Source organism: Oenanthe melanoleuca, chromosome Z (assembly GCF_029582105.1).
Source record: "Oenanthe melanoleuca isolate GR-GAL-2019-014 chromosome Z, OMel1.0, whole genome shotgun sequence".
NCBI classification, from domain to species: Eukaryota; Metazoa; Chordata; class Aves; order Passeriformes; family Muscicapidae; genus Oenanthe; species Oenanthe melanoleuca.
Genome location: NC_079362.1, coordinates 54613246 through 54628477, shown reverse-complemented (window position 1 = coordinate 54628477; position 15232 = coordinate 54613246). Strand labels below are relative to the sequence as shown.

Below are 15232 nucleotides of genomic sequence, written 5' to 3'. Positions count from 1 at the left end.
GGCAGGCTCCACCTAGGCTGGCTTGAGCCTCACACCATGCCTGTCTGTACCATGAAACATGTACCACAGCTGTCTTGGATCCAACACTTGCATTCAAGTTTCAGAGCTTCACTTCCGTTTTCTGCGCCTTCTGTTTTAGCAGACACAGTTCATGCCACGTAAGGCAAAACAAGAGACATTGCCAGTGCCTCAGGGAACCGCCACACTCAACTCACTTTCTCTTCCCAGTGCTTTTTGCAGACACATCAAATCCTCTCCTGATGGTCTACAGGAGGGAGTAAATCAAAAGAGTAGTCAAAGCAGACTCCCTGTTGGCTAGGAAGGAGAAATAGAGAATGGCTTTTGCTCTTTTACATTATTAAACAAGTACACTGGTAGTACTGTGTTATATACAGGCACAGTTTATGACCTAATTCTGCTGGTTCCTTGGTCAACCACATCCAGGTACTTTTCTACAAAAAAGACTGAAGAGCAATGATAAAAATCATCCCACAGAAAAAATGCAGTGAACCTGCAAGTAGTTTTGTTATTTCTGCTCTGAGTAAGCGTCACATTCCAATTAACACAGGTTTCCTTTAATCACTTAAGATACTGTAAATTTATTAATTCAGTCCTCAATACAAGCAAGCTCTGAATTTCTGACATATAGCACAAGAAAAGAACTAGATTTAAGTCAACATTATTGGATTTCAACACAAACACAAAGAAGCAAAAGGAACAATGACAATGATTGGTTATTTTCTTTCATAGACTTCTAAGATAAGGATGCAAACATGACTCCAGTTTGGGTTGAAGTGTAGACTTTGGTCTCCAAGGCTGCTCCAGGAGCACAATGATTTAAAGAAACAAAGCCCATATTAAAAAAAGTGCTTCTGCAGCCTGTAACAGAAGCTGCAGCACCTTCTTGCAGAATAGAAATGACAATGTCAAAAGTGTGTTTTGGCTGGGTTTAGGTTCTGGGCTCTTTTTCCAAACATTAAGCTCCTTTGAGTGACTTCTCAATTCACCAGAGTATTTCAAGTTTTCACATACAACCTCGATAAAGTTGAAGAAACAGCAAAAGAGGGACATCAAATCAAATAAGAATTAATCGTTTGTGGAAGCAGTCAGTAAATGCTGAAGGCAGCAAGTATTAGCAACCCTTTGATATGTATGAAACAGTTGCTTTTTAGCTTTTTTTTTTTTAATTTGGTGAACATAACTATTTTACCTCATCAATATCTGAGCATGTAACTCCATTTCCCGTGAGTCCTTCAGGGCAGGGCCCACACTGAAATCCCTCTGCTGTCTCCAAGCACCTCACTCCCCGGAAGCAGGAATTAACTTCACATTTCGGTTTAGTGCGCCTAGGAAGCTGAGTTGGAAAACTCACAGTGCCTAAACCTTTAGTACAGAAAGAAGAACAGTTTCAGTGTTTGAATCATGGCTGTCAGCTGGCAAGCACTCTGAAGAAATTCCCAGGACACTTCATGTCCCTGCACTGTGCTGCTGCCAGCTGTGCTCCATCCTGGGAATGGCCCAGGAGTTTACTTGGTCCCCAGAAAGGGGAAATTGAGGCTGTTCTTTTAGGTCCATGCAATTTTCCTGCCTACATATGGGAGTCTTCCTCTAGGTTAGTCTTAAAACATCTGCTGCTGGCCAGGACAGGAAACTCTGAAAGCCTGTGACCTCAGACCAAGGGACTCAAGGATAAGGGTAGAAACACAGGGCATTTCTCTGGCTAAATTTGCAACAGTACCACTTCATATGAAAAACAATGTTCTGGTTTCACAACAGTATCTCTGACAGTCCAAAAATAAAGAAGGAGCAGCCCGCAAACACAGCAGGACCATGCAAGTACAGAGGCTGAGGTGCACAGAGACCAGCCAAAGACAGGCCTTTCTGAGACTCTGGCACATATAGAACCTTTTTGACTTTTCCTTTGTCCCTTACACATAAAGATTACCCTACTTAGAGCTCAATTTGAGTTTTGATGAGGCTGACAGACTGGGAGAAGAAATGAACTAAGAGGCCTGATGAGTTTAAGATCTTTCATCTCACACAGTAGGGAGTATAATATTTTTTATATTCACTTCACTTGTATATGGATTGTCAGTTGTGTGTGATGCAGGAAGGCCATGCAGTGGCATTTGTAAAGTATACATTTTTTTAATTTAGAGAAAAGATGAAGACAGACCACCTTTTGGGTCTTGCTGCTGTTAACTAGTGACTGCCTATTCAGATCAGACAAACTTTAGGTGGACTGAATAGAATCTTCCTCAGACTGATAATACCAGCCAGAGCAGAACATTATTCCTTCCGTGTCCTTCTACTAAGATTGTGTATGAGGCAGCTGGGAGACAGTGTCTCCCTCCACAGGAACATGTGGCACAGCTTTGTGGCAGTGAGAACTGACAGTACAGCCTGAGTGGTTTAGCAGCATTTTATCCTCCAATAGGTGATTGTTTTGTCTGTGGAAGCTTTTTCTCTAAGGAAAATCTATTCTGAATCTGTCCAAATATAAATGCATCTAGAACTCTGGACACAGTATTTTTACAAAAGCTTTACAAAGTATTTTTAGAAACCACATAAAGCTAACTTGATCAATACTGGTTTTAAAACAACTCTTTATCTCTTCTAGATTACCAGCAATAAAAGGAATACTCACCACATGCTTGGCATTCGGCTATGGTATTTCTCAGAAAAGTTGTTTCTTTGACCTTGAGAATATAGAAAATAAATACTACTTAGGAACAGGTAGTTCCAGTTTGCACCAGGCTGAGAGAAGAACCATTAGTCCCCAAGATGCTTCTAAAACCATGCAACACCGGTAACTGGTCTTAAATGAGATGCTCTTCATACTCCATAAATTAAGAACATGGATAATGGATGTACTTAGGTTCAGCCTTCATCAAGGACCTTTAAAGGTCCAAAGGTCCTTGTTTGACCAAAGGAGTGTGCCACCAGCAATTTCAGCTCTGACACCCACCAGTAAGTGAAACAAATGTAATTTCAGTTCCATGCAACAGACCTACAACTATCTAATAGTGGGCAAGGATGGCTATTCTTCTTCCCCACCAGACACTAAGTTTCCTAGATCTGAACAAGCAAGTCCCATACACTCCCACGTTCAATGATCCTCCCTTGCAAGCACAAGGGACCAGGACCTATATGGTAATTTCTTCTCAATTGTATCATGCCTCCAAGGCAATAACTCTATACAGGAGTTTACTGCTTACCTGAAGTCTGTGCTGACTCTATCAAAGGGGCAAAATTGGGATATTTCACACCAAAACCCTATACAGTACCTGTTGTCTAAGAAGGTCTTTCACCTCTCCCAGTATTTGGTTCATCTGCATCATTTGACCCATCAGCTGCCTATTAAAATCACCTGCAGGGAAACAGCAATAAAAAAGAACACACAACATATCTCTTGTTTATTTGTCATGGAAATTTCTGAGATATAAGATAGACACCCCGTGAAGAGCCATGGAGGGCAGACACTACTGTTATACAAGCTCTGCAGAAACCATCAGAGCAAACACAATATTCATCTCAAATTTTATAGTGTGATTTTCATGAACTCAAGGCTTTTCTGGACTGAACTCCTCATACACCACAGTAATAGGGAAAGCAGGAAGCTCTCCACAGAGAGAAAAATAATATCACAATTCTTTTACCATTACCAGCATTAAGGCTCTCCTAGGCAACCAACTCCACCAGTGCTATTGGTTCCTCCCAGGCCTGAGACCAGTAACCCTAAGTGAAACCTCAGGATTTCAGAACTGGGTATTTTTGATAACTTATTTGGGGCAGGAGGGCAAGGTGAGGCCATAAAGCATATGTGCATGCAGTGGGAAGACACCTTGTGTAAGTGCACTCCATGTCCTAGAATCAGAGTCATAGAATCATCAACGTTCAAAGAAACCTTCAAGATCATACAGTCTAACCATCCACCCAACACTACCACTGTGACCCCTAAACCACTAAACCATCACCTCAGCACCAGATTCAGATACCACCAGAACACCTCCAGGTAATTCCACCACCTCCCTGGGCAATCTATTCCAATGCCTGACCACCCTAAAAATGAAAAATATTTCTAATATCTAAGCTGAATCTCCCCTGTCTCAGGTTAAGGCCATTTCCCATTGTCTCCAATTGCAGTCATGGCAAAAGAGATTGATGCTCACCTGGCTATACCCAACTTTCATGTAGAAAACAATGAAGTTCCCCTGAGCCTCCTCTTCTCAAGACTGAACAAACCCAGCTCCCTTGGCTGTTCCTCATATGACAATTTTCTGGTCCTTTCACCAGCCTTGTTGTCCTTCACTGGACACACTCCAGCACCTCAATCTCATTTTTAAGGTGAGGGGCCCAAAACTGAACACAGGATTTGAGGTGTGGCCTTACCAATCCTAAGTACAGAGGGTTGATTACTTCCCTAGTTCTGGAGGCACAGCACAGGTGTAACCACAACTGATTCATACATATTTTTCAAAGTGAAGTTACCCAGCTTTCTGAGCAAGCTCACTGTGGAGCTCTGAGAACACATTAACAGTTCCTGCTCTGACAAAACAGTGTTTTTAGTAATTGTGACAATCACTTAGCTTTTCTTCTCAAAGGCAGCTTATCACACCGTACACAAGTTTCATGGCTGCATTTGCTTCAGACAGGTGCAGACTTTGTATGGACTCACAAACATCAACTCAACACACTAACACCAAAAGTTTCAATACAAAGTAACAAATTAAAAACAAGACCAAAAGTTACATCTGTAATGAGCAATAGGGAAGGACCAGATCAAACCCAAGATCTTCACAGGAGATGAAACAGTGACAGAGAAGAAACAGAGCATGTTTAGCACAGTAGCTTGTAGTCGCTTCTGAATTGGTACCTCTCAAGAATAAGATATCTGTTTCCTTCTCTAAGTCTGTATCTAAAAACAAACTTCACAAATATATGCTCTTTCACAATCTAGGCAGGCAGGATATTTTGATCTTATGCCTGATAGCTTCAGGGAGGCTTATTCACATGTTATTTTTGTGAGTACTGAAAGCTTATATGAAAAATGCTTCTCTTAATGGTTACCTCATTGTTTTGTACTTCAAAGCATGTCTAACTGTTTCCAAGCCTTCTAGTGGGAACTGGCCAACTTCTCACATACTAGGTTTACTTCATTTCATATTTTCTCATCAAAACACTGAACAAGTTTAAAGAGTCAGGAATCACCTGTTCCAGAGCCTGTCTCTGTTCTAGTCCTAACCATATTGTTATTTGGCTGACAACAGCAGGACATAATACCATGGATGTTTTAGAATCCCATAGTGGAACCTGGCACACAGGCTGTCAGGCCAGATGCTGGGGTCTGTTCTTGTTTTATTTCTAAAACAAAGACTCATGTAGACATTATTGATTGAAATATTCCAAAAATTCCAAATACTTCAGATGGTGTTTGTCGGCTAGCATCTAAATCAAAACCAGATCTATTCTGTAGCTAAGTTTTGCAGAATACTGAACATTAAAGTGGACTAAACAGGTTAAACTGTCATGAACTACAAGTCCTGTGTGTAAATTTTGACAGCAGAGCAGAAACCACTGAATACAGCTGGTTTTGTTTTTTTGACTCTTCCATTAAAAGGAATTCCAACAGCAGGCCCCACTTGCAGCAGAATAACCAGTGTTTAGGGATAAGTACTCAGACATGCCTTTAAGAACGCTGTCAGTTCACAATATAGTAGATCCAAGAGAAAGCAGGGAAGCAAAAGGTACCAGCCTGAGCTATACAGTTATCTGGCCCTTCCATGCAGCCTCTCTCTCTTATACCCCTAATATCTAATAACTCCAGTTCAGCTACTCCATAGCTCTTTATTCTTGAGTCATTAACAATATGCTTAACAGAATGGCTTTCACAGTAACAAATTAGTTCAGAGACTGCTCTGAAGTATTACTGACCAACAAGGAACTGAAGTCCTCATCTTTCTCTTGCCGGGACATTGCAGTATGGAATCATAGAAATTTGGATTGAAAAAACCTTGGAAGATCATCTAGTCCTACCTCCTTGCCATGGCAGGGATATGTTTTGCTAGACCAGAATGCTCAAAATTTCATCTAGCTGGCCTTCAGCATTTCCTGATAAGGCATCCATAGCTTCTCTAGGCAACCTGCCCAAATACAGGACCTTGGATTTAGAGCAGGCAACCAGTTTCATTGTACAGCCAATTGGCCCAGGCATGCACAAACACTAGCCATAGTGGAACACTTCATAGATATTGCTTCTACCTGTCTTGGAAACAACAGCTCTCTGGCTCAAGCAACACACTTGCTGCTGTCTGTCATTCAAATCCTGAATTGTCATTCAAAGAGAATGATACCCCATAGAATCACAGAATAGCCTGAGTTGGAAGGGACTCAAGGATTATCAGGTCAAATCCTGGCCCTGCATGGGAGAATCCCAAGAATCACACCATGGGGATGAGAACATTGTCCAACTTCTTGAGCTCTGGAAGATTGTGGTTTCTTGTCCAGAGAGTAAACCATGATTATAGTATAGATGATGGCTGACAAGAAAAAACATTTCTGAGCAGCCTATAATCTTTCATCAAAGAAGCTGTACATACAGGTTATATGTGGATTTAGGAAGGGGCAGGTTCCAAGTAAACATAAGGAAATATTCCTCACATACGTGATAAATTACTTGTTAGGAGACATTTTTGGCCATGTATTCAAAACTGACAGGACAGATTCACAGACAAAACATATATTGAATACAAACCACAAAGACATCACCTCTGAGTCAAGAGCTCTGAATACCATGAACTGGAGAACAGTGAAGCATTCAGAGAAAGCCACACTAAGACTCCATTTCATTATGCTCTTGCCCATGGGTCTATATTGATATACTGTCTCTAATAGCAACTTGGTTAAAACATCCTTTAGCCTGGTGCAATATAGCTAATTTTTTTCAATACTTTGTGAGGTTCAGGTACCCTCCATGAACTAGAACACCTTCAAAGATCCCTTCTGACCAGAATGATTTTGTGATGATGATCACATACAGCGTACTAATCTCATGTACCAAACCTAGTGCACCTTGCATTCTATTTTCTTACAAAACACAAAAATCCAAATATACATCTTCAGCCTATGTCTGATCAAGATAATCTCATCCCACTGCTTAGGTGCCTCAGCCTCAAAGACTGAACATGGAAGGGATGCTGCTGCCAAAGCAATGAGCAGGAAGGCACACAGTCAATTCCACATACAATTATTCAGGTCCAAAGCACTCCCAAGGATTTTCCAGTTAATATGAAAGCACACATTTTTACCAAGATAGTAGGTCTCACCCCCCTATACAGCTGAGCATTTGCATTCCAGCTTTTCCTGGCAGTAGGCAAAATTCTCATTATCTGATAAGTTAAAATTGCTGTTGGAACACCGACCTTTTCTTTTGGTGGATTTGACTATGTAGACTTAGAATGTATTTATGTGAGTAGTTTATTACTACTACTACTACTACTACTATTAATGATACTAATTCCACTTGAAAGTTAAAAGCAATTGATTTTGAGAGTCTAAGCCAGGTAGAGGCAGCCATGGAGAGACTATCTGTTTGTATATTACCATTTGCATTATTGATTAGAGAGCAAAAAGTTGCAAATGAGAAAGCTGCAAGTTTATAATTTGGAAACTCACAGAGCTGCCAGTTTTTGCAGAAGCAAACACTGAATTACCCTTCTGTTCCATGTTCAAATACCTGTTGATTTAGTGAAAAAGAGAGAGCTCTGAGGATAAAATTAATTTTTTATCTAAGTGTATTTATGTTAAGAAGCCAGGAAATAGAAGTATATGGAACTCAGGATTTACACAGCTAAAAGGTAGACTGGATTTTGTTACCACTACACACCACTGATGCCTACATTCATGTGACATACCCAGGATGCTCTTATAACAGTTCTGTATCTTGTCTCTGCTCTTATCAAAACTAGCAATGCTGCAGGGTTAGGTTTGGCAGGGGGGACAGGAAAGGGTACAAGAGAGAGAACTTATCATGGATCCTACTTCAAAACTTGTACTGAGTTTCTTTCATGTATGGTTATCATATTAACACATTACATGCACAGTGTGAACCTACTCTTCGACCTCACACCTGCAGCAGAAAGGCAGATGGACAGGCACTAGAATGACTACAGGTGGGACAGTCTAGCACAGGTTTTCTGTGTCCAGAGGCTGGGAAGCACCCTCACTTAACACAGGGGATTGCATTAAGCCCCTGAGGCCCTTCAGGGATACCAGTAGCCTTGGCTCCTTCCCTTTCTCCCTCTTTCCAGCTCAGTCTCCACAATGCTCAGCACAGGCAGAAAAGAAATTGCTTTTAAATCACCTGCCCTTCAGCAGGTGACAAAAAGTTGGCTAAACTGTGGCAGGACTAGTGGCTACTCTGTGATGGCTTTTATCAAACTGACATATGGGCTCTGTAGCCACAGCAAAAACATTTTCTTCAGTCTCCTTCGAGCTTCTTCACACTTTGCTCTTCCCCTCTGGGTGACAGTCCAGTGCTCAACAAAAGAATAAATACTGCCAGTGTGGATAAGTACATGGGTAGGTCTTGCTACTCCATTCATCTGCCTTTCATACAGCCTGTAGCAATGTACCCCATTTAGCACTACTTTCCATCTGCAATTCTTTGCAATTTGAATACTTAAAATATTTAGCTGACACAAGCAGATCATCATCACAAAAATTTGCCTTCCAAATTAGGCTAAGAAACCTCTTTGAATCGCTACAGACTTGTCTTTCACTAAAACAACAATTCATTGCTTTATCACCATTTCTCTCCACAGTTACTTCTAAAAAATTTACAGGAAATTGTCATAGATATAATTTAGTCAAATAATTGTTATTACTTGTCGATAGACTTCTTCACCTTTTCAGTGTTCATCACATTAGCTTCCTTGCTAATCATTAGGAATAATTTTAACTCCCAGTCACAGGCCTTACCAGTGTACTGAGGTACAGGCTCAATTTGTTGAAGAAAACAATCCTGCAGGTTTCCCACTTCGGCAAGGGTTCCTCCAATTACCAGCTTTAGCTCATCTAGTGTATCCTAGGCTCACAAAAAGAACAGAGCTCACAATTCTGGCACAACAATGGGAAAAAAATGAAATATCAGACAAAGTAAATTAATTATTTTAAAAGAGGGAGTACATTTCCTACGCATACAGGAGCTCTACACTATTTCCTTCAGGACCACTTGAAGTGTATAAAATCTCTAATCTTTGCCTTGCAGAGCCTTGCTGTGGTTTTATTACAAACATTTTTTTTTTACTGTTCCAAGTCATATGATCTCACATACTAGGAAGTTCACATATTTCTGTGGCATATGATTTAAGTGCATTCAAAGCCATCTTTTTTCCCTCCCCTCTCAAACAGGTACATATATACATGTCAGGAATATGGGCACCTCAGTCATTCTCCATAAAGACAGGCTCACTTTCAAGCCTGTAATGAAACAAAGGAAGTGGGCAACCTTGGGGACACAGAATGCCTTTGCACGTTCTAGTAAGTATTTATGATTAATGATGATGGAAGATGCTGTGGATGACACTGTTTATCTCAGACTGCTGATACGGAGATGACAGGAAGCTAGTTGGCAGACAGAGGAAGAAAAGCTATTGCAGTCAAACAGATGAGGGTTTCACTCTGGCATCAAAGGGAGACCCCCCCTTGCTTTTGTCTTTTTCAGTCTCTTGGCATCATGAAGAGGAAAGTCACATAGACAGACAAGCATTGCTCATACAGAACAGCTGTAAGAAGCCAGTGAAAAGCCACCCTTACTGCATTAGCTAAGTGCTTACAAAAAGTCTGCTCCCCAAAAAACCACTAGATTGAAGTGAAGATGGTAGTTTTATGGATTTTATTTAAAAAGGTAAAAATTGTGTTTAAAACAAATGGCATAATTATTACAGGGTTCATGTGGGCTAAGATTTCACCTGCACCATAGAGAGCTTCTATTTCATTTATTTCAGTATTAAGTAATACTTAATATTAAAGTATTACCGTATAGAGATTGGCTGCTGTGAGGACTGAGGTTTGAACTCAGTGACCCAGAGGATTACTGGTGATTCCTCTAAGTCCTCAGCCTGTTCCCAGTTTGCATGCTCACCTGTGGCTTCTCCTGCAGAGTGCGCAACTCAGCTGCCACCATCTTCTGAGACAGCGTTGAAAATGGTTTTGGCAAGTCCTCAATGGCACCTACTTGCAGGCAGTCCAGATACAACTCTATCGTGCTCAATCCCTGCTGCAGGCCACTCAACCACAAGATGACAGCATGGGGTTTCCCATCAGCCAGCTGGATGTTGCTAAAGATCACGGAATTCAGCCTTCCATCACTCTTCAGATAGCGCAACACCGCTAGGACAAAATACACAGAAGGACTATCAGAGGGTAGCAGATAACCCAAGGCGGATCAAGGAGCATCCTGTGGAAGTCTGCAATTGCTCTGGTATTTTTCCACATGTCCGCTTTTGTAAATGCATCCCATATGCAGACACAACGGTAATAATAAATGGGACGTTGACTCTCAAAGCAGCACTAGCAGGACGCTTGTGTGACCCTCTGTTTGTAAAGCTCTGCTGCCTGTGCTGAGTTTTCCTCTGCTTTGTCCAGGCGTCTCTGAACGGCTTGACCAAAGTCACTTTACAGGCCACAATGTGCTAAAAGGCAAGTGGTTAAGTTACAGGGTGTAGCAGGCAGCCTGCAGTCAGCACTTTGGTACACACATCTCCGATAGACCCAGAAATACTCTGTAGCAGAAGTGTACTACTAGAAAATAAATTTCAGTGATACATACCACATACAGTGGAGCCATCTAAGAGTGTATCCAAATGCACAATTAAAAACCAAAGGAAGCATGTTTCCAAACCAATAATCTGCACTTCTCTGTAACAAACACACAGTAAAATCAAAGTATAATGCAAAAAGGCATAGTCCAGTCCTAGATATGACTAAACTTTCTCTCAGCTCTTTTTAAAAGTATTAGTGACCAACCTACCTGATAAAAATTCTCATTTCATTAAGTTAAATGCACCATTAAAAAAAAAACCAAACCAAAACCAACAGCAGACAAATACTCATACAATAAATATCTTCTGAGTAACATTGAAAGAAGTATCCTTCCTAAGGAAATTGGATAAGTAAGCTAGAATCTGTGAGCCAGAGCTCTAGCTAGTTCTCTCCACAAAATCTCTCCCTGGCTGTCCAACTGCATATCTGTAGAAGCAACGAGCTGAACACATCTGTAATTATAGGAATAACTCCCTGCGATATCAGACAGACCTTGTTTCAAAGATCTCACTGACCACCAGCTGACAGTCTCTTATTTCTGGATTTTAACAGTTATGTGCATGAGGAATCAAGCACAGATACCAGGCATCTAAATATTTATGTGCCAGCTCTTGCTAAAGTCTGAAATTCACAGATGGCTGCTGCAGTTGCATCAAGAAAGAGCTCACAAATGGTCTCACACTAAGTCAACCAAAAATTGTGGATATAGTGGAGGTAAAAGCTCCTACTAGCTTTGGGTCTAATAACAGCTACGTACTGAAACCATCAACTATCTTCCCATCTTTCCACTACTAATATAATTTCTTTGATGCTGTATGTGTTTTGTTGGCGACCTCCCAACCTACAGCACACATGCTCCCTAAAATTTTTCTAATTCCTTAGTCTAATGATTAAAAAAACCCCAGATTTATAACAGCATAAATGGGGCAGGGTATGTCTCCATCTTTGAAGTCTACACTAGTGCTAGAGCCTCAGCAGCTGTGATCAATATCAGGAATGTTTTTACTACTGTCTATGTCTAAACACTGCCAGAGCTGAGATTTCCACAAGGTGCATGAGGTCACCAGTAACTCACTAAAAGGCAGCATTTCTTGGCAAACTCAAAGATACAGCAAGACAGAGTACACTGCAGGCATTTCATTTATGTGACTGTTATGCACACCTGGTCATATAAAAGTAAGATCTTCGGATCTGGGCCCTGCATTCAGAGTGACCAAAAACAACAGTGGCCTAGAGAAAGAAAGAGGAGATGGAGGCAGGGCCCAGAACAGACCCTGCCAGAATCATTCCAGGACAAGGAGCAATCAGGCTTGGAAGAAGGATCAAGTATTCTATCCTCAGGCAAAGCCAAATATTCATCTGGTAAACTAGAGTAGAAGAGAGATTTTCTTGGATCACAGCCTCCAACTCTAAGATTTAATTCATCCAAGCCCCTGCAGTACATTTGCTACTTGAATATTTTACTCATGAGAGTAAACTGCTTAAATTTTCAATTAAAACAGGAGCTGCTTCACAGAATTATTTAACTGCAACACTTCTGTGCACTAACTGCTCCATAAAGGAATAATTCAAAAAAGGGTAGGAAATCCATGTCTCATGCTGTCTCTGAAAGGCACAATTGTCTGCCATAAGTTTACCTGTCAAGTCAGTAATTCAGACCTGTGCTTTCAAAAACCTTTAGGTGTTATAAACATGTTACTATCAGTTATACCACAATAAAACCAGAATATGAGGCAACCATTGGGAACAAAACTCTTAAATGTGACATTTTAAAGTGTAACTAAGGCCTGATTTGAGCTCCTCTAGATCAGATTTGGGTGCATAACTAGAAATACCATGCAGAGAAAGTATTATTCATTCTTTCAAAATCACTGATATTAAGACCCTGCATTTTGCTAAGGTGCCAACATTGGTTCACCACTTAAGTGATGATGCTCAGTCTTGAGAGGATCATACACAACTCACACACTCCATACTTGCAGCTGACATATGAATGTCCTGGATGCAGTTTAACATACTGTATGAAGTAACCATATGGGATCCCTAACACTTCCAGAGAAATCACATGTGAAAACACTGCCTACCACTTGCTCACTGCCATATGCCTTAAACAGGATACTCTGAAGTAATAAGGAAGCAAAGAGATCCAGTGAACAGTCTTGCTGCAAAAAGCCTCCCTCTCTTTGGCCAATTCTTAACATCAACCTGACGGTCAATCTTTTCCATCAGATAGGTTACAGATGTCCCTGTCTACTCAACACTTGCTACCAATAGGACAAGTTGCTTCATGCTGCCTATACATATGCCACTATTGCTTTTGTCCTGTCACAAAGATGCTTCTCAAACACCAACCTACTAAAGACAAAACCAAAAGAAACCATGTAACATTCCACCAGAAACACTTTAACAGAATTAAGAGACTGTCAGCAGCCATCAGATATGCAGATATTCTTGAAAATCAGTTTGATATGTTCAAACTTGCAGGTATATAGACACATTTGTGCATACACATGTGCTCCTATATGTATTACAACATTTACACATAATTGTGCATGTGCGAGAGGTTGAGCGAGCATGTGTAATCTATAATTTATTTAGCAATTAAGAAATTTAGGAATCGTACGACACTTTTGATGAGGCTGTGTTAGCATGTATTACCCATTCCCAAAATACACACAGCTCTTATTCTCTTACCTCAGAAGGATTTTGGCAGACCTGATAAAACTACCAATGTTTTATCTAACTCATTCCCCAACAACAAGGCATCTTTTTCTTCTTTTGCAGCATATTGAATAATTTCCCTACATACAAATTGAAATTTCTCAGTAGAATTTCACAGTATATTCGATTCAGCTAATTACTAAGTAGCAAATTACTATAGCAGTGGTGAAGTCAATGCAGCAATAATAATATACATAAATCAACAATTTTTACCTGAACCTTAAAATTGTAGTATATCCTAGATGTGGTTTACAGATCAATGAAACACTATTTCTAAAACTGCTGCAATTCTTACTGTGACTCCTGATTAACTAATTCCAGTAAATAAAGAATAGTTTATTTCACCCAACAGATCATGTAAGTGCCGGGAACATTTGTCTTGCATAGTCACATCTAACCTCCAGGGTCAGCGGAACAAGAACCTGCCTTTCATATGCATGAGGCAGCATGTGCGTGTGTCCCTCAAATTCCTGAGTAATAAGAACCAGTGATTGTTCCTAGGGGAAAAAGGAAAAAAAAAAAAAAGACCAAATCAAATTGATTCCTTTCTCCATACTCCATGGTTTTTTCCTCCTTTCTGAAGCATTCCTCAGGATAAGCGCTGAAGCTGAGTCAAGATACCAGCTGATTGTCAGGACAGCTCCCACTGGCCAGGAGAGAGCAGCATCCAGGAGATGAAGGAAAGAGATGAAGGAGTGAGAGTGGATGTGAAAAGTGACAGCATGCAACAGGAATGACTCAAGCACAAAGGTTAATCACACAGTTGTCAACATTCATCTGTTACACACCAGTAACTATGGATCCAACACCAGTTCTACCATACACATTCCAAACTACTCACCTTTACTCATCCTTCCCATTACCGTAAATTCAAAATACTTGCTGTTGTCAGCTGATGAATATAGGCCAAAAACAGTGGCTGTGCTCTTTGGCTGTAATTTAAATGTTGAGAGCAAGTACACTTCATTCAGCAAAGGATCCCCAAATGCTTGTTGCAAGAAGTTCAGTACCACTCGCTTGTTGGAATAAGGAAGAAGATCAAAAACTGGGGGAAAAGAAAAGGCAGATTTCAACAGCAAATTAAATGCAATCATGACCAAAGAACAATGTGATTTGAAGCCACATATTGGAGACTGTACACTCTTCCTACCCAAAATTAAAAAAAAAAAAATTATCAACATGATAATGTTCACTTGTAAATATCACTTGTAAAGATCATGAAGTTCAAACCCCGGCACTGGAAGGGATATCTTAAGCAATCTGGCCTAGTGAAACATGCCCCCACAAATGCAAGGAGTTTGGACTAGATGGTGCCTGCCAGATACAGCTATTCCATTATTCTATCAAAATATCTACAATTTGTTGTAACTGATACTGTTTTAGCAACTTTTGTTTTTCAAAGGAATTATAGATAAGTTACTAACATAGAAATATCTAGTCTTCAAATTGAGGGACTCAGATATTTTTAGGTAGATCTTAAAAGTTCTTCTTTTCTGAGGATTCACCTCAACAGAAAGCTTTTTTACCTATTTCTGCTTTCATAAATTCAGATGTTTGTGTTCACATGTCAATTAGATAAGGATTCAGCATTGAAATTTTCAGACATATTTCTAGAGTGCTTATCCCTTGATAGCATTTGCGAAGCACCGATTAAAATGCCACAAAGACAGGTAAGCAATACAATATT

General features: G+C 40.3%; 2 protein-coding genes across 2 annotated transcripts in view; one reads left to right on the top strand and one right to left on the bottom strand.

The window, feature by feature from the left end:
• Window positions 1-10233, top strand: part of SERINC5 (serine incorporator 5) — a 74150-nt gene extending 63917 nt beyond the window's left edge. Inside the window, exon 13 of the mRNA XM_056513170.1 lies at window positions 10163-10233. The gene's annotated coding sequence lies outside the window, so the exon portion shown is untranslated. The remainder of the gene's footprint in view (window positions 1-10162) is intronic.
• THBS4 (thrombospondin 4) overlaps window positions 1-15232 on the bottom strand; it is a 38528-nt gene that overhangs the window by 19784 nt on the left and 3512 nt on the right. Inside the window, exons 2-7 of the mRNA XM_056513167.1 lie at window positions 14387-14590; window positions 10145-10392; window positions 8980-9085; window positions 3288-3370; window positions 2648-2699; window positions 1211-1383 (exon numbers count right to left, since the gene is read on the bottom strand). Of these exons, the coding sequence (XP_056369142.1) occupies window positions 1211-1383; window positions 2648-2699; window positions 3288-3370; window positions 8980-9085; window positions 10145-10392; window positions 14387-14590 (866 nt within the window). The remainder of the gene's footprint in view (window positions 1-1210; window positions 1384-2647; window positions 2700-3287; window positions 3371-8979; window positions 9086-10144; window positions 10393-14386; window positions 14591-15232) is intronic.